At 53.4% G+C, this 23,440-nt stretch overlaps 2 protein-coding genes across 13 annotated transcripts in view; one reads left to right on the top strand and one right to left on the bottom strand.

Annotated features, from left to right (window-relative positions):
- Positions 1-1,132: 1,132 nt before the first annotated feature.
- On the top strand, positions 1,133-12,435 carry CD74 (CD74 molecule). 3 transcript variants are annotated; one of them, XM_009241180.4, is made up of 9 exons: positions 1,137-1,434; positions 6,748-6,920; positions 7,124-7,203; positions 7,763-7,825; positions 8,894-8,989; positions 9,307-9,394; positions 10,760-10,951; positions 11,449-11,511; positions 11,824-12,435. In XM_009241180.4, exons 1-9 carry the CDS (start codon positions 1,310-1,312, stop codon positions 11,832-11,834), a joined length of 891 nt encoding a protein of 296 aa, XP_009239455.1. In that variant the 5' UTR covers positions 1,137-1,309; the 3' UTR covers positions 11,835-12,435.
- Positions 12,436-13,730: 1,295 nt separating this feature from the next.
- TCOF1 (treacle ribosome biogenesis factor 1) overlaps positions 13,731-23,440 on the bottom strand; it is a 42,342-nt gene continuing 32,632 nt past the window's right edge. For 5 of the 10 annotated variants that reach the window (XM_009241187.4, XM_009241185.4, XM_024247373.3 and 2 more), the window contains 8 exons: positions 22,380-22,493; positions 21,861-22,080; positions 21,247-21,332; positions 20,485-20,665; positions 17,189-17,749; positions 15,588-15,685; positions 14,969-15,017; positions 13,731-14,228 (listed from right to left, as the gene is read on the bottom strand). In XM_009241187.4, the coding sequence (XP_009239462.4) occupies positions 14,991-15,017; positions 15,588-15,685; positions 17,189-17,749; positions 20,485-20,665; positions 21,247-21,332; positions 21,861-22,080; positions 22,380-22,493 (1,287 nt within the window). In that variant the 3' untranslated portion in view covers positions 13,731-14,228; positions 14,969-14,990. The remainder of the gene's footprint in view (positions 14,229-14,968; positions 15,018-15,587; positions 15,686-17,188; positions 17,750-20,484; positions 20,666-21,246; positions 21,333-21,860; positions 22,081-22,379; positions 22,494-23,440) is intronic. The other 5 variants (XM_002816084.5, XM_009241186.4, XM_054556063.2 and 2 more) reach the window with 2 other exon arrangements.

Raw genomic sequence — 23,440 nt, 5'->3', positions numbered from 1 at the left:
GTCCTTGTGTCAGGAACCAGGGACAGAGACCAGAGACGTTTTTCAAGGCAGGAGCCTTGCCAACACAGTCCCATCCCCCCAGGCACCCTTTCCCAGGCCCTCTTCTTCCCTCCCAGCACAGGCCCCCATTCTCCTGGCTCTGAACCACACGAGGAGGCAGAGGGGTAGAGTGGTTAAAAATGCAGGTTCTACCACTTTCTGGAGGTGTGATCCTGGACAAGAGCCCCTGTGTCCCTATCTGTAAATGGAGATGATAAAACACTCCTCAAAGGGCCTCCGTAAAGATCATAGGAAACAAAGCATGGACAATGTGCCCGGCACGAAGGAGGGCTTGGTAAGTGGAGGCAAGTCTGAGTGCTGGAGCCTTAAAACCATGGACTCTTAGGTTTGAAAGAAATCAAAATATTCCTCTCTAAAAACCTGCAGATTTTAGTTAAAAGTTAAAAGGTTAAAACCCAGGGGTAACCTCTGCCCCTTCTCTCTGTCTTGATCAGCTCAGAAGCAGAGCTCAGAGGATCCTGGATCAGACTTGACTCTTCCCATACATTTACCTTCCTACATTTCCAGCCCTTTGGAACCCTGAAGATATCCTCTTCTCTGTCCTGTCACTCTGTGGGACTTAGGGCTCTTTGTTAAAATACTATTTAAGCAAGGCCCCTAAGCCACTGCCTTGAGAGAGAAATACTTCTCAACTGAAGCCTCTACTGCATAATAGGTACAGCATGTGTTAATCAACTTTGGCTGATTTTTCTTTTGTTAACTTGACTTTTGTTTCCAGGGGAGGGTGTCAACTAAGAACCTAAACAGGGAAAGAAAAGAAATGTTTTCACCCCTGCACGTCGTCCAAACTTCCTCCCGCATGTTTGAGACGACATAACGGAGGCCAGAGAAGAGGACTTGTCTGAGCTCACCGAGGGTGCACAGCCCATTTCTGCACCCACTCATCTGTGGATGAGAAGGGGAGACAAAGGTGTCTTCTGTTTCAAAGTGCTTTCCTGTCTAGGGAGTGGACATTTGCCTGTTTCCTGAAACATTGAAAGAGCCTTATGAATCCAAAGGCCTGCCCAGAAACAAGTGATGAGGGCCCTGGGCAGCCAATGGGATCGTGCTGGCCTTTCTACCTGCCTGGGGAGCCCCCCTCGCCCCACATCCTGCCCCGCAAAAGGCAGCTTCACCAAAGTGGGGTATTTCCAGCCTTTGTAGCTTTCACTTCCACATCTACCAAGTGGGCGGAGTGGCCTCCTGTGGACGAATCAGATTCCTCTCCAGCACCGACTTTAAGAGGTGAGCCAGGGGTTCAGGGTCCCAGATGCACAGGAGGAGAAGCAGGAGCTGTCGTGAAGATCAGAAGCCAGTCATGGATGACCAGCGCGACCTTATCTCCAACAATGAGCAACTGCCCATGCTGGGCCGGCGCCCTGGAGCCCCGGAGAGGTATGTGTGAGCACCAGGAAAGGGCACACCGATCCTGGACTGCAGAGCCGTGCGCATGTGCTGGGAAGAAGCACTGGCCGGGAGTCACAGGAAAGAGGGATTCAGGCTCTGACTCTAACATTGACTTTTTGGGTGATTTTGAGCAAGTCTTTGGCCTGCTCTGGGCTCTGGCTCCCTCTCTTGTCAAATGAGGGGGTTCCTTTAAGAGCAGGAGTTTGTAACTTTCCTTGCATCAGACCCCCTCCTTCTGAAAAGCAGAAGAGAGCATGGGTTGTCTCCTTAGAGTTTCACATGCTATCCAGGGGCTTTGAGACCCCACTAAAGCTGGGCTGTGAATGCTAGGTTAAAGGCCTTGGAACAGGCTGTGCTTGGTGGCTCTCGCCAGTAATCCCAGCACTTTGGGAGGTTGAGGCGGGCAGATCAGCTGAGGCCAGGAGTTCGAGACCAGCCTGGCCAACATGTTGAAACCCCATCTCTACTAAAAATACAAAAATTAGCCAGGTGTGGTGGTGTACACCTGTAATCCCACCTACCTGGGAGGCTGAGACATGAGAATCACTTGAACCCGGGAGGCAGAGGTTGCAGTGAGCCAAGATCGTGCAACTGTACCCCACCCTGGGTGACACAGTGACACTCTGTCTCAAAAAAAAATAAAAAATAAAAAATAAAGACCTTGCACCAGATTTTGAAAATGTTCAAGATCCCAGTGGAGAAAGAGTTTCTAAAAGAGGATGGTAGAAACAGTTCTTCACAGAGGAGTTCCCTCCTAATTACCACGGATCAGGGGAATGATAGTTGCAGGTGTCTGTAGAGTAGATGGAGACGTCTGCCTTCACAGGAGGGATTGTGAGATGTTGGGGGCAGGCAAGAAAGGAGGGACAGGCTCTGGTTAAATTTCTGGAGGGGGCTCAGGGTTGATGGGGGTCATGTCCTTGCCTGTGCCCCTCTCCCTTGCAGCCAGAGGCCAGCACAGCCATCCAGAGGACCCCAGGTCCCACTTCCCAGCCCCAAAATAGCCTCACCCATGTGTTTCCCTCAAAAAGGGCTAGAAGGCTGTTACCCCAATGCCCCTGCTACCCCCAGTCTCCAAAAAGTAATTTGCGATCTACAGGGACTTACAGCTAGGTGTGATGTCAGCTGTTACCAGGCAGAAAGGGGTTTGGGAGAGCCCTGCAGAGATGTTATGACAAGCTATGTTCTGGGGAACAAGGTAACCCGCTGCAGACCATTAGAGCTGTGGCCTGTGAAAACCCCAGGGAATCTCATGGCAAGGAGGGAGACTCTTTTGTGAGGAATGGATTCTGGTCTAGGCCACGTGTGACCTTGGATAAATCACTGCCTCTCCCTGAGTCTCAGTAATAATATAATAGCCATAATAGTTCTCATCCACTGTGTACCTGTCACCAGGCCTCAGCCACTGTTAGTTAGTACTGTGATTATTTACAGACGTAAAGGCTAAACTCAATTTTAATTCTTACAGTCACCCTATGAATCAGGTACTTTTGTTGTCCCTTTTTACAGAAGAGGAAATTGAGGCTCACATTGGTAAGTGACTTACCCAAGTAATCATAGCTAGTGAGTGATTGGAGGCAGAATTTGAACCAGGACTAGTCTGACATCAAAGTGTTAGCTCACTCCACCATTTGGCCCCCTTTCAGAGGTGCATTTTGTGGGAAGGGGAGGTGAGACCCCTCTGAGCTCAGACCACTCAGTGATTTACAGACTCAGGTGGGCTCAGTGTTCAGAGTGCATGCCCCCTTGTCTAATCCTTGTCTAGTTTTCCCTTTATTCAGTTACTGCTTCTAAAGCTGGCCATGTGTGCTTAGGCCATTCCAGACTGGAGCCTGTTTTGGAGGCTTTTGTGAATGCTTCTGCCTGGCAACATCTGTGTCATGATTCCTGCTAGCTCTGGTTGGATCCTGACTTTGGCTTTTTTTTTTTTTTTTTAATTGCAGAAGAAGGTAGTGTAAATGAGGAAATAAAGAGGGGGGGTGACAAGAGTTGGCACTCTACCAGAACCAGGGGACAGGCGTTCAAGATGCATAAAGAGGAAGAAAAGCAGATGCTAAACTTAACTACAAACTCCCCTGAGAATTGCACTGAGTGTAATTTATTTATAGAGTGCTAACAATGTGCTAGGTGTGGAGCCAAGAGCTTTACCCTCATCATCTTATTTAATGTAACAGCCCTTGGAGCAGATGTTTTACCCGATTTTACTCAAACAGAGGGTTAATCAACTTAGATGGTCCCAGAACTAACCGACTCCAGAGCCAGGATTCCAATCCAGGTTATGTGGTCTCGTCTTCAGGGTGAATCTCTAGGTTCTTAGGCCTCCTGAGGAACTGTGGTGCACAGAGGGGAAGGTACTGTCCCATGTCGCGTGTGGGAGGTAGAGCTGGGGCTAGAATTGGGTGTGGGGTTGCAGAAGCACTGAACAGGTGGAGGATGAGGCTGGAGAGCCTGAACACAGGCCAGGCCACCCCTGTTCCTTGAGAAGGCCAAGAAGTAGAATTTGTTTTCCCTTCCTGTCTGGTCTCCGCACTCCCCCACCCCCCGCGCCCCCCGTTGGGTTTTTGCTGTTTCCTTCCCCAATAACTCTCCCTTGGGCTGGGCCTTATCCCAGAAAGCACAGACTGGCACGCAGCAAGCCAATGAGAATGAGCCAGTCTGTGATGTCACGAGTTACCAGGCAGAAGGGACTCCTGGAGCGTCCTAAACCATCTCTGCTGGTTGCTGGAGTAGGCAGGGTGCAGCCTCATCCTGGCAGTTCCCAATGGGTCTGTCTTAGTCCATTTTGTGCCGCTTTAACAGAATACCACAGACTGCGTAATATACAAACAAACAAACAAAAAAAAAACACCCAGAAATTTATTTCTCATAGTTCTGGAGGGGCTTTCTTTTTTTTGTTTTTGTTTTGTTATGTTTTTTGAGACAGAATCTCACTCTATCCCCCAGGATGGAATGCAGTGGTGTGATCTTGGCTCACCGCAACCTCTGCCTCCCAGGTTCAAGCGATTCTCCTGCCTCAGCCTCCTGAGTAGCTGGGACTACAGGTGCCCACCACTACGCCCGGCTAATTTTTTCTTTTCTTTTCTTTTTTTTTTGAGATGGAGCCTCACTCTGTAGCCCAGGCTGGAGTGCAATGGCATGATCTCAGCTCATTGCAACCTCCACCTTCCAGGTTCAAGTGATTCTCCTGCCTCAGCCTCCCGAGTAGCTGGGATTACAGGTGCTCGCCACCACGTCCGGCTAATTTTTGCATTTTTAGTAGAGACAGGGTTTCACCACGTTGGCCAGGCTGGTCTCGAACTCCTGACCTCAGGTGATGTACCTGTCTCGGCCTCCTAAAGTGCTGGGATTACAGGTGTGAGCCACCATGCCCGGCCTAGCTTGCTTTCTTTTTTTTTTTTTTTTTTTGAGACAGAGTCTCCTTCTGTCACCCAGGCTGGAGTGCAGTGACGTGATCTCGGCTCACTGCAACCTCCGCTTCCCGGGTTCAAGTGATTTTCCCATCTCAGCCTCCCAAGTAGCTGGGACTAGAGGTGCACGCCACCATGCCCGGCTAAATTTTTTGTATTTTTTGTAGAGACGGGGTTTCGCCATGTTGGCCAGACTGGTCTCGAACTCCTGGCCTCAAGTGATCCACCTGCCTCGGCCTCCCAAAGTGCTGGAATTACAGGCGTGAGTCACCACGCACAGCCTGGTGAGGGGCTTCCTTGATGTGTCCTCACATGGTGGAAGGCAGAAGGGCAAGAGAGAACCAACTCCTTCCATCAAGCCCTCTTACAGGGCACCTAATCCCATTCATGAGGGAGAAGGCCTCGTAGCCCAATCACCTCCCAACACCTTCACATTGGCAACACCTGGACTAGGGTCTTAGTAGTCCCACCCCTGGGGTTGTCAAAGAACAGATCAGAAACTCCCAGGGTGTAGGGGCAGGATCCTTACATCCCCTGTACTGTAACATATGCATGCACCCCCAAATCGCATCCAAGTCCCACAGATACAAGGGCTCGCTGAGGTCTGAAGGTCTGGATGGTGAGCCCAGGGAGCATGAGAAATTCATCCAGGCCACACAGGCTCAGGCACCTATACTCCTGCCCACCCCCTGCAGGGTGGATATTACCATTTGAAATACTTTGGCGCTTGCAGTGAGATCTTGCTTAAAAGAAGAAACCCACCAAATTCTAGAATCACAGAGGTGGGGGCACCTATGTGACAAATGAGGGAACAGAGGCACAGAGATTGGCAGGGACATGCTCAAAGACATGGAGAGCCTGGGCAGAGGATGTTCCCAGAGTGGGTGGTGCCTGGCCCTGCTTCAGCCTGACATTGTCCAAGGCTCCCCCAGCCCATTCCTAAAATGGCCAGGCCCCACTTCTTCCCAGGTGGGCTACATTTTCTGCTGTCCCGGTCCCACTTTCTTACCTTTTCTCCTTAAATCTGATTTCACTGTGAGGGTGGGAGGTTGGGCAGAGGGGTGAAAACCCTCTTCCCCTTACTTGGTAAGCACATACAATTTTTTTTTTTGTCAGTTAAAAAAAATAACATACCTGGTTGATCCTGCCAGCAGAAAAAAAAAACAAAACAAAAGCCTAGGCGCGGTGACTCACGCTTGTAATCCCAGCACTTTGGGAGGCTGAGGCGGGCGGATCACAAGATCAGGAGATCAAGACCACGGTGAAACCCCGTCTCTACTAAAAATACAAAAAAATTAGCCAGGCATGGTGGCAGGTGCCTGTAGTCCCAGCTACTCGGAGAGGCTGAGGCAGGAGAATGGCGTGAACCCGGGAGGCGGAGGTTGCAGTGAGCCGAGATCACGCCACTGCACTCCAGCCTGGGCGACAGAGCAAGACTCCGTCTCAAAAAAAAAAACAACAACAACAAACAACAAAAAACAAACCTGTTCCCCTTGAGGGCAGCCCTGGTCCTCAGGAGATCCGCACAGCAAAGGGATCCTGGGAAGACCCCCCCACCTCAACCCCTCATCGCACAGGCAGGACCCTAAGGTCCAGAGAGGACAAGGAGCATGCCTCTTTGCTCTTCTCTGTTCAACTCAGGCCCGTGGCAGCTGCAGGGTCTCTGCCAGGGAGGACTTCAGGCACATTGATGGTTGGAAGGAGGAGTGGGGCGAGGTCTTCAAGCTGCATTTCCATAGCCAGCTTATTGTTTGTGCTTCAAGTGCATTGTTTGTTAGGGGTGGCTTAGGGGGCTAATGGAGATGGGGGTATACATTTCCCCATTCCTAGCCAGCCCTTGGGGGCAGCCACCACTGTGGATCCTCCTCTGACCTATCCTCCCCACCTCCCACAGCAAGTGCGGCCGCGGAGCCCTGTACACAGGCTTTTCCATCCTGGTGACTCTGCTCCTGGCTGGCCAGGCCACCACCGCCTACTTCCTGTACCAGCAGCAGGGCCGGCTGGACAAACTGACAGTCACCTCCCAGAACCTGCAGCTGGAGAACCTGCGCATGAAGCTTCCCAAGCGTGAGTGCACCCCTACATCCTGATACCCCCCGCCTCCCACCATCCCTCACCTCAGAGACCCCCATCCCTGCACCCACTGTTCCCCATCCCTGGGCCCACTGTCCTCTCCCTCCGGTTTGGAATTCCAGCCCTTCCTCATCTGGGTCTGATACCCTCCTCCCTGGGCACCGGGGCCACACTTACCCTCGTTCCTGTCCCCACAGCTCCCAAGCCTGTGAGCAAGATGCGCATGGCCACCCCGCTGCTGATGCAGGCGCTGCCCATGGGAGCCCTGCCCCGGGGGGTAAGGACAGCCCCAGGGTGGTGGGAGGGGCAAGGTTATCCCGCCTGGATGGAGGACAGTGCCAAGGGGAGGGGCAGGGAGGAGAGCCCAGCTGGAGAGGGGTCCTTACTGCTGCGGGAGGGACAGTGCCTGCCTCAGGAAGAACAGGGCTCCGCAGGTGTGGAGGGCACAGGTGAAGAGTCTCTTGGTGCCATCCCTGGGAGGAAGGCTCAGCCCTCTACAATTTACAAAGTGCTTCTCATTTCCTATAGCATCTCACTGTCCTCTCCCATTCTCAAAGACCTTGCTATAATGCATTGACAATATTTATATTCACAATACTGTGCTGTGGACAAAACCCTGGGCAGGAAAGCTTATGCCAGTTTGACCAATGAGGACATTGAGGCAGGAAGCTAAAGTGACTTGCTTGAGCTCTCATGTTTGGAGGTGGCAGAGATGGAACCATTGACCAAGTGCCTGGGATTCCAGTCTCTTACCTAGATCCCAGCAACTGGCTCCTGCTCCACACCCCCTGCTCCAGGGACCAGCGCTGGTAACCTTCTGTTACTTCCTCCCACAGCCCATGCAGAATGCCACCAAGTATGGCAACATGACGGAGGACCATGTGATGCACCTGCTCCAGGTGAGTGCAGGGAGCTAGCCGGGTGGCCCTGCCTGCCCACCCAGGACCCTGGCCAGGCCGAGTTCCAAGGCCTGTATACCTAGCTCATGGCAGACTTTCAACATGTGCTCTCTGGATTACTGAATACAAGGGTGACCCTTAAATGTTATATGTAGTCTGGCCTCTCTGCATTTTCGAGATAAACAGGCATGGCTGGGTGCAGTGGCTCATGCCTGTAATCTCAGCACTTTGGGAGGCCTAGGCAGGTGGATCACCTGAGGCCGGGAGTTCGAGACCAGCCTGGCCAACATAGTGAAAGTCTCTACTAAAAATACAAAAATTAGCCGGGCGTGGTGGCAGGCACCTGTAATCCCAGCTACTCGGGAGGTTGAGGCAGGAGAATCGCTTTAACCCGGGAAGTGGAGGTTGCAGTGAGCCGAGATCATCACGCCACTGCACTCCAGTCTGGGTGACAGAGTGAGACTCCATTTCAAAAAAAAAATAAAAATAAAAAAAGAAACTGAGGCTCAAAGCTTGGAAGTGACTTGCTCAAGACACCCTTTTTTTCTCCCCAAATTTGTATTGCGTGTCTATCCTGTGCCAGCACTGTGCAAGGTTCTGGGCCCACGACAGGGAGCAATTGGACCCAGCTCCTGAAGCCATGGGGATCCCAGGCTAGTGTGGGAGACAGATTAGTGACCAGGTGATGACAGCAGTGCAGGGGGCTTTGTGAAGAAAGAGGCAGAGGACTCAACCTAGCTGGGGGCTGTCAAGGTTGGGTCCTCACCTTCTGGAGCAGGTGATACCTGAAAGCTGCAGCCATCCACAGGGAGGACACTGGGGCTTGTTGGTAGAGCTGGCCTGGAATCTGGAACTCAACTCGCAACCCTGCAGTCTTGTAGCTGAACAGCTGGACTACCCTTACCCCTCCCCTCCCCTCGCATCATAGCTTGAAGTCCAGGGTTTAGGTTTGGTGCGGCTCTGGTCCATTCCTCAGAATGGAAGACCAAGGGAACGTGGGCTACACATTTCACACTGCCTGCCAGGGAGCTCTTTTTGAACCATCCTTCCTGCCCTGCCACCCTGTAGAATGCTGACCCCCTGAAGGTGTACCCGCCGCTGAAGGGGAGCTTCCCGGAGAACCTGAGACACCTTAAGAACACCATGGAGACCATAGACTGGAAGGTCAGCAGGTTTCCCTGCATGGGAACTCTCTCTTTCCTCCAATGTCTAGGGCAGGGCTGGGAGAGGTGGGGTGAGGGTGGGCTGGGGAAACCATTCTCAGGAAGCTGAAGGGGTTTACCAGCACTTCCAAAGCCTGCATGCTGCAGAGTGTGTGGGGTTCAGCCCCATGGGTCTTTAAGAGGGAACCAGGCTGCAGCTGGACCCGGGTGTTGGGGCCCTATTTGGCCCTGCATGTTTCTGTCCCCAGGGGCAAAGCCAGGCAGTGTAGGGGCTTGGTGGTGGCCATCGAACCTGACCTCCACCTATATCCGTATTAGGTCTTTGAGAGCTGGATGCACCATTGGCTCCTGTTTGAAATGAGCAGGCACTCCTTGGAGCAAAAGCCCACTGAGGCTCCACCGAAAGGTACAGGGAGTGGGAGCTTTAGCGTGCCAGGGCTTCTGGACCCTCGGGGCTCTCCTGGAGCTGCAGAGGCCGGGGCCTCCAGCACTCCCTGGTCCCAGCACCGCGGAATCTCCCATCCTCTCAGCTCTCACTTCTTTCTCACTTCTCTCTCTCTCCTGTCTGTTCCTTCTTGGTTTGGCTGTCCCCCTCCCCTGACCCACCCCCATCTTGTCTAAGGGTTCCTAAGGGCCCACAGAGGCCTGTTATCACAGGGTACAGGTGACCTCTCTCATAGAGGATGGTACAGCACAGGGTGCCTGGGGCAAAACCTGCCTAAAACACTGCAGAAAGGAATCCTTGTAATGACCTTGCCCCAGCGCTGCCCGCAATCCAGTGAGGGCGCCAAGGTCACAGCTGCTGCCAAGAGAGCCTTGGGTGTTTCCCACCTCATGGACAATGCAGACTAGGATGTTTTTAGACCCAAAGACAGAGTGCTGTTTCTATCCCGGTGCTCTCTAATTTGCTATGTAACTTTGGACAAGTCTCCTTCCCTCTGGGATTCAGGGTCCTGAAGTAGAAGTTCAAAGGGCCACCCTGCCTGGGGCCTCAGTTTCTGCATCAGATTCATAGAAGGCACCTTACATGCTATCTCCAACTCCTAGCTGATGCTTAAACCCCTCTAAGATATCTCTAACAAACGGTAACCCCCATTTCTACTTGAGAACTCCCAGTAACAGGAAGCTTAGACTTACCAAGGTGCCCATCGCTTTTCTCTAGAATCAGAATCACAAGTGCAATTCCAAACTGTAATGGTGTTTTTTTGTTTGTTTGTTTGTTTTTGAGATGGAGTCTGGCTCTGTCGCCCAGGCTGGAGTGCAGTGGTGCAATCTCAGCTCACTGCAACCTCAGCCTCCCGGGTTCAAGCAATTCTCCTGCCTCGGCCTCCTGAGTAGCTGGGATTACAGGCATGTGCCACCATGCCCAGCTAATTTTTGTATTTTTAGTAGAGATGGGGTTTTACCATGTTGGCCAGGCTGGTCTCGAACTCCTGACCTCAAGTGATCCACCCACCTCGGCCTCCCAAAGTGCTGAGATTACAGGCATGAGCCACTGTGCCTGGCCCAAAACTGTAATGGGCTTTGAGTGTCAGAAGAAACCATCAGCTTCTGAGGTGAATTGGACACATGGCCATTCATTTCCTTTTTGATCTCAGACCTTGTTGGTCTAGGCCTCAGTTTTCCCATCCGTGTGATGGCTGGAGTGAGTAAAGCCACTTGGGAAGAAGGCATTAGGCCCACAGCAGTGGTGTGTGGGTCTCTAGCTCTGCTCAGACCCTGGTTCAGAGCTCACTCACTCACTGTGTCCTCATCATGCCTGTCGCTTCAGTACTGACCAAGTGCCAGGAAGAGGTCAGCCACATCCCTGCTGTCCACCCGGGTTCATTCAGGCCCAAGTGCGACGAGAACGGCAACTATCTGCCACTCCAGTGCTATGGGAGCATCGGCTACTGCTGGTGCGTCTTCCCCAACGGCACGGAGGTCCCCAACACCAGAAGCCGCGGGCACCATAACTGCAGTGGTAAGCAGTGGCACTGTGCCAGTGTTAGAGGACCAGGAAGGACTAGGAAGGTTGAGGGGCAAGAGGTCCCCTCTGAAGCACATGGGACCAGGACACCCGGGATGGCAGCTCCTGGGGGCAGCGACGTAGTCATGCGTCCAGCCCTTTATCCATCCACCCACCTGTGCATTCCTATTTGTCCATTTATCATCTCTCCTCTTACATCCACTCATCTATTTGTTCACTTATCCGTCAGTCCTATCATCTGTGAATTTCATCCATCCACGCGCCATCCTCTAGCATCCAGGAGTCCTACAGACCCACCCATCTCATTTCATCACCCCCTTCTCACTCAAGCCCCCATTACACCTCTTCGTTGCTGCTTGCACCTGTCCTTCCCTGGGTACCTGCTTTCCCAGGCACTAAGCCTGTGGCTAGGTGGGAAGCACTGCCCTCAGGCATCTTGGGTCAGGTAGGCTGCACTTCAAGTGACAAATGGACTTGCTGCTCCTTTGCAGAGTCACTGGAACTGGAGGACCCATCTTCTGGGCTGGGTGTGACCAAGCAGGATCTGGGCCCAGGTAAGGGCCTTGCAGAGGGGCATTTGGTCACCAGCAGCTCATCCCCAGCAGGGCCAGCTCCTTTGTGGGCAGGTGAAGGAGTGTGACGCTGGGCCACTCTCCAACATTCCTGGGATGTCCATTTCACAGACGAAGGAACAGGGTTGGGGGGCTCTGGGGAGTTACACAAATCCATGATGGTCATTATTGGACCTGAGCAGGGGGCAAGGGAGGGTGGACAGTCCTTAACTGCTCTGCAGGTCCAGGATGTTAGAAAGAGGCAGGGACAACAAATGGGTGACCCTAACCTCAACCTGCTGCTTCTCTCTCCAGTCCCCATGTGAGAGCAGCAGAGGTGGTCTTCAACATCCTGCCGGCCCTACACAGCTACAGCTTTCTTGCTCCCTTCAGCCCCCAGCCCCTCCCCCATCTCCCACCCTGTACCTCATCCCGTGAGACCCTGGTGCCTGGCTCTTTTGTCACCCTCGGACACGACAAACCAAGTCGGAACAGCAGATAACAATGCAGCAAGGCCCTGCTGCCCAATCTCCATCTGTCAACAGGGGCGTGAGGTCCCAGGAGGTGGCCAAAAGCTAGACGGATCCCCGTTCCTGACATCACAGCAGCCTCCAACATGAGGCTCCGAGATCTAGGCTCATGGACGAGATGGGAAGGCACAGGGAGAAGGGATAACCCTACACCCAGACCCCAGGCTGGACAGGCTGACTGTCCTCTCCCCTCTGGCCTTTGGCCTTGGCTTTTCTAGCCTATTTACCTGCAGGCTGAGCCACTCTCTTCCCTTTCCCCAGCATCACTCCCCAAGGAAGAGCCAAGATTTTCCACCCATAATCCTTTCTGCCGACCCCTAGTTCCCTCTGCTCAGCCAAGCTTGTTATCAGCTCTCAGAGCCATGGTTCACGTTAGAATAAAAGGTAGTAATTAGAACACTCTGGCTTCTGGCTCTTCTGTTGAGATCTAGTTCATTTATCCTAAAGAGGTAACTAAAGACGCTAAATCCAGTCACTTAGGTGGGAGAACGAAGCCCAAGGAACCCACAGAGATGCCTGCGGGGCCAGGCAGGGCTGGGGGGGCGCCTGTAGTCTCTGGACACAGACATACTTGATTACATGTTTAACACACACGAACACTCTACTTCCAAAAAGAAATAGGCTCTTGTCTAGTTTAAGCACAAGCTCTTCTTGGTACAGTTTTCATTTTCCTATGTCCCCAATTTCATTTCTATACTAAGAACAGTGTGAATGTGATGACAGATGGCAACCGACACAGGGCCTCCGTGTCAGGATGGACAGGAAGTAGGGGACTGTGGAGAACTGGGTGCCCATGCCTTACCTAAGTGGTTGCTACTCAGCTCTATCTGGTTGCTGCCAGGAGGAAGCACAGCCCCCGTTGCCAGATGTTATCTTAAGAGGAGCCAGAAATCAAGAATTGCAGTGAAATCACCCCATTTTTAAGTTTAAAGTCTTGCTGTGGGTCAGCAAGGCCCAATGAGGACACTACTCTGTAGTTCTGTTCTAGAGCAACATGCTTGAGAGGAGAGAGGCCAGATGGTGGAGGGTCTGGCCCCGGGCCCCAAGTCAAGGGTGCAGCTGGTTGCCAACCTGGGTCTCCAACACCTCCAGCCATGCATTCCTTTTCTGCACTGCCTCTGGCTGTTTCCAGCATGAGGCTAAAAGCTCTGGAGACATCTCCAGGACCCCTGGTGTTCCACATGACTCTGGGCCCAGGGAAGTGGGCTTCTGCATTTCCAGGCTGGAGGAGCAGACCACCTCCTTTGCTACCCCTCCCCTCCCTCAGTCCACACCCAAGACGTCATCCTGTCTTTCATGTTCATCCACTTCTTGCCCTCACCACCACAGAACCATGGTGAGCTCGATGTGAGGGGCAACTCACTTCCGATTTTCCTAGACCTGCTGTGCCTGCCACAGCTGTTCACCAGGCACCTCCAGGGAGCCTGCCCCTAGCTCGAGGATTCTCAGCCCCTTCCATTTCTTGTCTTTGGGTATTTGCATGACTTACTCTAGCAACAGGAAATCAACCATGACCATCCTTTAGTTCAGATGCCACCTCATCCAGGAAGCCTTCCCCACCAATTCGGCACCCAGGCACTTCACTGCTCACCACCTGTCCCACTAACCAGTCACCCACAGCCTCAACACGCAGGCAAGAAGGAATCCCGAGTGTTGGCGAGACAGTCCCTTCCAAGAAATGTGTGCCCCAGATGCACTGGGAGCTTGCACCCTTCCTCCAAGTCTTTTATTTTTTTTTGAGTTATTAAAAAAAAACCAAAAAACACAACCAAAAGAACTGACGAGAGGAAGACAAAGCCTCGGGATCAGCCAGAGACCGAGCGGCACGGGATGAGGCACAGGTCAGGCCTAGCTGGATCTGTGGAGCAAGGTGGTGGGAAGTCCCGAGGCCTTTGGGCATGTGGGGTCTGTGGAAGGAGAGGAGGTCACTTAAAAAAATACATATACTGTACACATCTATATGAAGCGTCCCGTGTTGGGGGAGTGGGGTGAGGTCACGGGAGCTGGTCCACTTTCTCCTTGGACCAGCCTCCCCGCAGGCTCACTGGCTTGGCCAGCACAGGGACCCCTGCAGCTGGCTGTCTTCTTCTGTGGAGCAAGGGAAGGTAACAGTTTAGTTCCAACCCATGGTGGGCAGAGGTCGGCGGAGGTCAGAGGCATGGGGATGGCCACTGCTCGGCTAGGAAATCCCTGGGGGAAGGAAACACATGCAGACGTCAAATTTCCTGACCCTTTTCCCCTGCAAGGAAAATGAAATCTGGCGTCTCCAATGCAGGGGAGAGGCATTAACCACAGTGGACATTTTTTAGCACTTGGAATGTTCTGGAAACTGGGCTGAGTCCTTCAGTGTTTAGTTTAGCTTCACATAAGTGTCACCACTGGCCCAGGAGGCAGGCTCTGCATCACCCCCATTTACAGGAGGCTGGGTGACCACAGGGCCAGCAGAGCCAGGTGGAACAGCTAACTGTCACCACCACTTGGCAGGGCCTGTCCTCCATAGGGAAGCATAGATCCACGGTGATAGCTCATCTTGAGTAAACCATCTTCCTTCCCAAAAGGAAATGCCCCCAAGTTACAGGACCAGGAGGAAAATGAACTGCTCACAAGTGAAGGAGGAACCAAGCTATATCCGACCTCACTTACAAACAGGCTCCATCCCAGGGCACACCCCCTAAAGCACGCACAACCCCTGCACCCAGAGTGCACTCGGTGTCACCACTGCCATTATTGTTCTGGATCCTTCTGATGCTGCAGCGCCAGCTCCTGATGTCACCCCACTGGCCCCATGGACCCTTGGCAATAGAACCTCTTTCCCCAGCCTCCTTTCCCCTTAGAGCCCACCTATCAGGTCTGCCTGGCTCTCTGGGACCACAGGCGACACCAGAGCTGTCCTCCCGCCCTGAATGCTCAGGAATGATTGGGAAGCGTACCTGTGCCTGGTGCTGGTGCTCGTCATACAGTCTGCTCTGCTGTCTTCTTCTGTGAGGAGGGAAGTACGAGAGGCTCTCAGACCTGCAGCTTTTCCCCACCCACTGCTGCCCCCACCTCCTGAGGACTAGTGAATTCCTCTAGAACAGATACTGGGTCTGCAGGGACCTCCAAGGGCAGAGGCAAACAGATGTTCAGCTCTCCTAAATACAGCTGAGGCCCTGCTGGCCAAGGTGAGAACTTCATCTGTGTCTGAGGTGCTAAGGCCCCAGGCCGTGAGGACAGCTGTTATTCAGGGCTAGCCTGCCAGCCGGGGCACACGCAGCCCAGGCAACGTTTCCTTTCACCTGGAAACCTGCCACAGTCTACCTGGTTTCCCTGTGCTGAGGGAAGTCTCTCCTTCCTTCCCCAACATGCTTCTACCTCAGGCAGGCCACTTCTACGGCTTCCATGTGCTCAGGGAACATGCCTTGCCAGCCTCTTCCCTGGTGTCTCACAACTCCTGACGCCCCTCACTGGGCCCCGAAAATGGGAAGGGGGCAGGAACCAGGTCTGGGTGTGTAGGAGGGGGCTTGGGTTTGGGTCTGTTTTCTGGCCTGAGACCCCCCAGGAACTCTCTACCTTTTTCTTCTTTTTCTTCTGGGACGGTGACTCAGAATCTTTGGTTGAGGCCTTTTTTGCTTTCTTCTTCTTTTCTTTTTTTTCTTTGTCTTTTTTTCCTGAGGGAAGAAAGTAAAGTTCCTGAACAACAGATGGTAATCCTAAGTGCTGGGGTCAATGTTGGGAGGCGCACAGGGCAGGGCTCCCAGCTCTCCCCACACCACCAGGAGCCATCACAACAGGCCAGCAGGGCCGGGCATGGAGGTTCATTCCTGCAATCCCAGCACTTTGGGAGGCTGAGGCAGGTGGATTGCTCAAATCCAGGAGTTCAAGACCAGCTTGGGCAACATAGTGAGACCTGTCTCTACAAAAAATACAAAAATTAGCTGGGCATGGTGGTGCACACCTGTGGTCCCAGCTATTTGGGGGGCTGAAGCAAGAGGATCGCTTGAGCTTGGGAGGTTGAGGCTGCAGTGAGCTGCGTTCCTGACACTGAACTCCAGCCTGGGTGACAGAGCAAGACCCTGTCTCAAAAAATAAAAATAAAACAGGCTGGCAGCTGTGGTGATCACCCAGCAGGGCCAGTTCACCTGCCCCCTGGAGGCCAGCTCTTGATTTCTGTCCCATCCATGGACCACCTGGATGACTACCACTTTTCTTCAGCTCAACTCACTTTTTAAAGCTCCCGCAAATTTATTTTAAATGGACACTATCTATCCCTACTGTAAATGGAAATCTAGCACAGTTCTGAGCACCAAGGGGCTGCAAGTCCTGCTCTGAGGGTGCCCGACTTTTGTTCTAGAACGAGCTGGCTATTCAGGCATCACTGGCAACCCACCGTCCAGGGTGATGCTCGAGAGTGCTGCCTAGGTTTGACTCTGGCTCCACCTAGTAAAACTCTGCGGCCCTGAACAGCATCTCTACTTCTCTGAGCCTCAGTTTTCTACCTGCTGAGCCTCATTTCTACCTAAATGAGGTCCTGCTGCATGTGGAGTCTAGAACAGCACTCAGTAAAGGGCCAGTGTTACTACGGAGGGAAAATTGAGGTCTAGAGAGAAGATGGGGTTTGGGATGAGGATTCTGACAGTCTGGTTCCTGGTCCATTCTGCACCCAGGAGCTAGCTGGAGACGCAGGTTCCTCCAAGATCTGCTGCACTGGGCTTGGGGAAAGAGGCCATGATTCCTCGTCCTTCTGGAGCATTCCTGGCAGTGCTGGCTCAAGTGCTCTGGAATCGAGTTCTGGCTTTGCCACAAGCTGCCCCCCGTGACTCTGGACAAACCACTTCTCAGCCTTTTTTTTTTTTTTTTTTTTTGACAGTCTCGCTCTGTCGCCCAGGCTGGAGTGCAATGCGTGATCTCGGCTCACTACAACCTCTGCCTCCCGGGTTCAAGCAATTCTCCTGCCTCAGCCTCCCATGTAGCTGAGATTACAGGTGCCCGCCACCACATCAGATAATTTTTTATATTTTTAGTAGAGACCGGGTTTTGCCATGTTGACCAGGCTGGTCTCAGCCTCTCTTTTCTACATGGGAGGAATGAGACCAGGTGCTGGCTGAGGGGCCCTCCCGCCCCGTGGGGTGCCCGGCAGCCCTCGGGGTGGGCTGGGAGAAGTGGGCACTCACTCTTGTCGGATTTCTTCTTCTCCTTCTTGCTCTTTGGGTTGCTTTGATCTCCACCTTCAACCTTCCCCATCCCCTTCTGAAGCTCCTCTTCTGGCTCGTCCTTGGCTCCTTGGGAGCCAAGAGACCCCTTCCCTTTCTTCTCCTTGACATCACCAGTCGCTTTCTCTCTCTTTGCTTTCCCCTTGGAAGTCGTCGAGGTCTTTTCTGGGGAAACAGAGGCCTCCCCACCTTCCCCGGCCCCCAACTTCTTCTTCTTCTTGCTCCTGGGGGTCCTGGCAGCCGGCTGGTCTCCCGATAGCTTCCGCTTGCGGCTCTCCCAGCCCTTCCTGCTGCTCTCCTTGGTGGCGTCCACCACCTTCTTTCTTTCCTGTTCCAGCAGCTCAGTCAGGACCTTCACCACTGAGGCCTGCACCTGGGCCTCATTCAGGGGCCAGGGTTGGCCCAGGAGGCACTGGGCGATGTTGCTTTGCAGCGCCAGGGTTGAGGCTTGGGGGTTCCCAGCCCCCTTCTTGGGCTTCCGGGACTTCTGAGGTGTGGTGCCTGCAGCAGCCTCTTTTCCACCTATGGAGAGAGAATGTGGGGTCACAGATCTGGGAAGAGTTAGCTCTTATGGTACCTAAGAGCGAAGAGGGTGCAGGGAGTGACTATCTTTTCTTACAATGGCACAGATGGGGAGAGCAAGGCTTGGCGGTCACTCTGCCCCAGCTGGTCTCCTAAGCTCACACCTTTCCACCAATTTCACACTCTGACTTCGTTTCTAACTTACAGCTTTTCCCTGTCTCTTTATACTAAAAACTCCAGTTAGGGTGGGGGACAGAAAATGACTCCAGAATGTTAATGAAAGGGCCTGAAATCTATCAATGAAATGAAAATTTAGACAGGAGGGAGATGGAGTCTGGAGCTGGGAGGAAGGAGACCTGGGTTCTAGGTCTGACTTTCCCACCAACTTTCAGTGTGATTCTGGCCAGGACCCATCTCCTCCCAGGGCCTTGGTTTCCTTGTCTATAACCTGAGGGGTGGATGAACAGTAAGGCTTCCTATGATACATTGTAGATTTATAATAAAAGTGGGGGCCATGCAGACATTCAACTGATGATTACTCACACTCGGCCCTTCCTGGTCAGGGGGTCCAGGCAAGGTGGGGAGCGCTGGGTGCAGTGTATATACACGTGGTGGCTGACTAAGCAGGTTTACTGCCTGCCAGAGACTTCTGGTGGAGCCTTTGTTTAGAATTTTCCACGCCTCTGCTTGCCTTTGATAATTGTGTGCTCACTACACGTGTAAAAAAAAAAAAAAAACCTTCCACAGCCCCCTCTAAAATGTCTCCTTGTCGCACCGCCTCTCACAGAGAATGTTGGGGAAGAAAGTGAGCAGCAATTCCTCTTCCGACCCAGCCTGGGGCAAGCTGCAGCTGAAAGCCCCATGACTGGGTCTCCTCACCAGCTCTAACTTCCCAAGTGACTTGGAGGTCTCTGCCCCATTCTGGGTCTCATGGGCACAACACTCCTGCACGCTGGGCTCTGAAAGGTGGCTTGGTGGTCTGGCCCTGGAGGTGTTTGCCTGGAGGAAGGCCCAGGTGGATACTCCATGTCACACTCCATGTGGTACTCATGTCACACTGACGCTAGGGCTGCCCCCTGCAGCATGCAGTGAGCCTGGCCCCTCAGCCCCACCCAGGATCTCTGGCAACTTTTGGCTCTAGAGCTGCGGTGGGCTGGGGGAGGTGGACTGGGCAGGGCAGGGCAGGCCAGGTTAGGCAGAGGGGCCCCCAGAATGGCTGGAGGCCCAATTCCATCCTCTGGGGATTCTTCAAGATGGCAGGAGCCAATGGAGAGGGAAGCTGGAGAGGGCAGTTAGCCCCGGAAACCTCTCTCCCCAGAGCCTACGTTTCTGCTGCTGCTTTTTTTTTTTTTTTTTTTTTTTTTGAGACAGAGTTTTGCTCCATTGCCCAGACTGGAGTGTGGTGGTGCAATCTCGGCTCACTGCAACCTCTACCTCCCAGGTTCAAGCGATTCTCCTGCCTCAGCCTCCTGAGTTGCTGGGAGTACAGGCGCCTGCCATCATGCTGGCTAGTTTTTTGTATTTTTAGTAGAGACAAGGTTTCACCATGTTGGCCAGGCTGGTCTCGAACTCCTGACCTCAAGTGAGCCGCTTGCCCTGGCCTCCCAAAGTGCTGGGATTATAGGCATGAGCCACTGCGCCCGGCCCAGTTTTCTGCTGCTTATCTGCAAACACCCAGAACACCAAGGCTGGGGAAGCCCTGGAGCTGTCCCAAGTGTGCCCAGCTGGTACATATTTGACCCTTAGCTCCAGTAGGGTCAGGGATAGTGGATGCCCCAGGTTGGGTGACTTGAATAATCCAGTCTGCCGTCCAAATACAATGTGACTATTTTCTACATGTGCCATGCCTTGACACAGACTGGATACATCAACTCCTGTTTTGTATGGTTAAGACACAGAGGTCCAGAGTGGCCAGGGGATTTCCAAGGCTTTACAATAAGTCAGAACAGCCTGGGGCCAGTCTACTGCCTGGGGTCTCCTGCATGTGCTGAGTGTCCTCCAGACGTGACTGTCAGCCTATTGTCTAAGCTATCCTCTGAGGCCCATGGCCCACACCCCACACCGTAAGCCTGTTTACGGGGAAGAAAAGTTGATGGGGATGGTTGGAGAGAGCCAACACTTGCTCCACAAGCCAAAAGACGCAGCTTCCTCTGAGGCAAGGGCTATCCTACCAGGTGCATCAGCACCACCCAGGCCTGGATACACCCCCACTTCCAGGCTGTCCAGGGCCATGGGAGCCAGACACCTGGGCATGGGGCCCACCTGTACTTTTTTTTTTGAGACAGGGTCTCACTGTACCACCCAGACTGGAGTGTAATGGCTGATCATGGCTCACTATAGCCTCAACCTCCTGGCTTCAAGTCATTCTTCTGCCTTGGCCTCTCAGGTAATTGGGACTACAAACATGCACCATCACACCAGCTAATTAAAATAAATTTTAGAGATGGGGTCTCTCTGTGTTGCCCAGGCTGGTCTTGAACTCCTGGGCTCGAGCAATCTGCCCACCTCGGCCTCCCGAAGTGCTGGGATTATAGGCGTGAGCCACTGTACCTGGCCCCACCTGCATTTTGATGAGCATCTCCAGGTCCAATGCAAGGCCACAAGGTCTCACTTGGAGAGGCTCTGGGGGCAGACAGGACCATGTTGGGAGGACTGTTGCTACAGGAGGGCAAGAAGGGGCCCACTGCCCTGTCCCTCTGTGTCGTGCTATGTCCCTCCTGCAGACCTTAACTTACCTGTTTTAGGGGACAACATGCCTGCTGCCTGTTGGGGCTTTGCCTCCTGCTTGCCATCTGGGTCATCTTTGGCGGCCAGAGTAGAGGAAACTGAGGGGCTGGAGTCTAGCTTGGGAGTGGCTTTTGAGGCCTGGGAATTGGCTGGGGTTAGTCCAGGGGTCATATAACCTGAGAGGAGAGACTGAAGAAGCCCATTGTGAAAGAGGCTGCCACCACCCCGCCCCACTGCCATAACCCAGCCCGAGTCATGGCCTGCTGTGAGGAAAGCAGCCTGGGGCCTCTAGGATCACCCTGCTCTATCGGTGCAGAGTACGTGGACAGCAAGGCACAGAGCAGCACTTCAGCCCTTGGCGTGTGCCTCCTGAACTATTTTAATTAATACACTTTCTAGACAGGCATATTTGAAAAGGAAATTTCTTATTAATACAAATGGAAAATTACTAGCTTTTGCCACATACAGATAGTAACCTTAAAATAAATCTGCTAAAGAACGTTTTTGTCCGGACATCACCCAGAATCAAGGTCAATCCCTTCTATAGACCCCAAGGGTCAGCTACTCAGGGCTTTATGAGGGGAGGGAGGCAGCCTAGCTGTGGTCTGCTGGCTGGGCCACATGTGGTGCCTCGCAGACAGGACCTTGCCCAAGGCCTCTGTGAAGAGAGGGGACCCAGACCCCTGACCTGAGGGATTGTGTAGACAGGAGCCTGGCCTGGGGCTCCACCCTAAGGCCTGTGGGCTGCCAGTCCTCTCCCTTGCAGTTACCTGGGATGGCGCCACCACATCATCCTCGCTGGACTCTGCTGCAGTCTCCTCCACCAGGGTCTCTGTCCTGGAGGGGGTGGGACCTACTGGAGAAGCACAGTATCCTGTTGGTAGCCCCAGGTGGCCCCTGCCAGCCGGGAAGGGCAGAGCCGTTCAGGAAGGCCCTGGTCTCTCTGCAGGTCCCTCACCCCCATCCCCTGCCCCGCCTCACCCCAAGTCTTCCTACTGCTTCAACACTCCTTGCACACTCATTGCTAGTCACGGCATGCTAGGTGCGACATCTGAATGCCAAAGCCTTATTTCTAATTCCTGAGGCCCCATTTCTATTTCCCTGCTTTCCACTGTTCCAGAAACATGGCCCTGGAGTTTTCGGGAGCCAGTGAAGGGAGTCTGATACCAAAAAGCTGAGAGTGGTCAAAAAGCGAAGTCAGGTCTCTGAAATCATTTGGATTGACTTCCTCATGAAGTTGTACAGGTGGGGAAACTGAGGCCCAGGCTCAGCCACAGGTGCAGAACGAGTCTGAGATACGGAGCTGAGGCCAGAGCTATGGCTCCACCAGGCCACACAACACCCTCCTCCTGGCCCACCCTTGCCTTTCCCCTGGCACCCTCACCCAGCGTGTGGGCCGACTTGGCCCCCTGGGGCCCTTCAGCATCTTCCTCACTCCCTGAAGAGCTGTCGCTGCTGTCCTCACTGTCATCTGAGCTCCCAGGGGCTTTGGTGGCCTGCTGGACCTCAGGAAGCTTAGGTTTTCTGAGCTTGTTGGTCCCTTTGGCCTGGACGGAGGTGCTCTGGGGACTTGTTGCAGGGAGTGTTCCCACAGCACTGTCAACCTAATTTGGTGAAAGGAGAAGGAATGGAAGGAAAAATTAGGGCAAGTAAGATCTGGTCCTTCGTGAACACTTCAGTAGGGCCAGGAACTGTGTTAGATGGGGCACATATGCAGCCTCATTTGATCCTTCCAACTACGAAAGGTACTGTAATTCCTTCTTACAGATTAGGCCACTGAGGCCCAGCGAGGCAAACCAAGTGCAGAGGTCATGGGGCAGGTGAGTGCTGGTGCCGGGATGCAGGGCCACGCCTGCACCTTCTATGCTCCGCGGGCTTGCTTCCCCTGGCTCCCCAAGCTCACCCCGCTTGAAGGCTGGGTCTTGGCAACAGGAGGCTGAGCTTCACTGGCTTTCTGGGCGAGGACCTTCAGGGCAGCCTGGGTCAGTGGGAGGGAAGCTGGGTTCTTCTTTGACACCTGTGGGTGGCAAGAGGTAGCCCTTAGACTCATGAGTCCTCGGGATGCCAGCTGTGCCACACCCTGGTAGATGCTGTCTGGCTGGGGTGAGGGCTGGAGTGGGGACTGAGGGGCAGTCAAAAGGGCAAAATTGGTGGCAGGCTTCAGGTTATGAGCTAATCACATTGTTCTCAAGGAGTAAGGGACAGTCCCCAGCCCAGGGCAGGGAAGCAGCTTAGGCCCCACCACTCAATCTGCACCTTCACTGGGGACAATCTCCAACCTGGTGGACCCCCATCTCTACTTCTTATACCCACTAGCAGTCAGGGAGAGTGGTGGGCATGGAAATTGGGCATGACCCCTTGCTGAGAGCCTTCAGATGTGGCGTGGCCCTTGCCACGGCCTGGCTCCTCTCCTCTCCCCCAGCTCCTCATCCAGCTGTCCCCACCTCTCAGTTTCCCTCATCCCCAAGCGCTTCCCCCGAAGACCTGGTACCTGCAGTTTCCCTGCCTGGAGGGTGGCCCAGCTCATCCTGTGACTGGCTGCTTTTTCTGCTTAAGCATCGCTGTCTCGGGAGGCCTTCATATAGCAGGTCACCCCACTATTCTCTAGTTTTTATTGTTTCCTCTCCTACCAGCTGGTGAATACTTTTTATTTATATGTGGGTTTCCTTGTTTAATCGCTGCCCCTCACCACTCCCTGACTGGCCTGGGAATTCCTTGTTCCTGTCTTGGTTCCTGCAGTATCCCTAGGGCCTGGCAGGAACAGATGCTCATGGATGCAGTGACCACAGCCTGACTTCCCATCCAGCACCCATGTTCCCAGAAGTTCTTGGCCTGGAGCTTGTGATGAGCCCAGGGAGTGGGTAGCACACTAGCCCTGCCCCCACCAACACCCCCCCAGCCCACTCCTCAGGAAGAGATGTCAGAGTGTGTCATGGACTTCATCCTCTCAATGGGATGGGAAAC

Source organism: Pongo abelii, chromosome 4, assembly GCF_028885655.2.
Source record: "Pongo abelii isolate AG06213 chromosome 4, NHGRI_mPonAbe1-v2.0_pri, whole genome shotgun sequence".
Classification (NCBI taxonomy): Eukaryota; Metazoa; Chordata; class Mammalia; order Primates; family Hominidae; genus Pongo; species Pongo abelii.
Note: the sequence above shows the minus strand (reverse complement) of the source record. Positions and strands in the feature narration are given on the sequence as shown.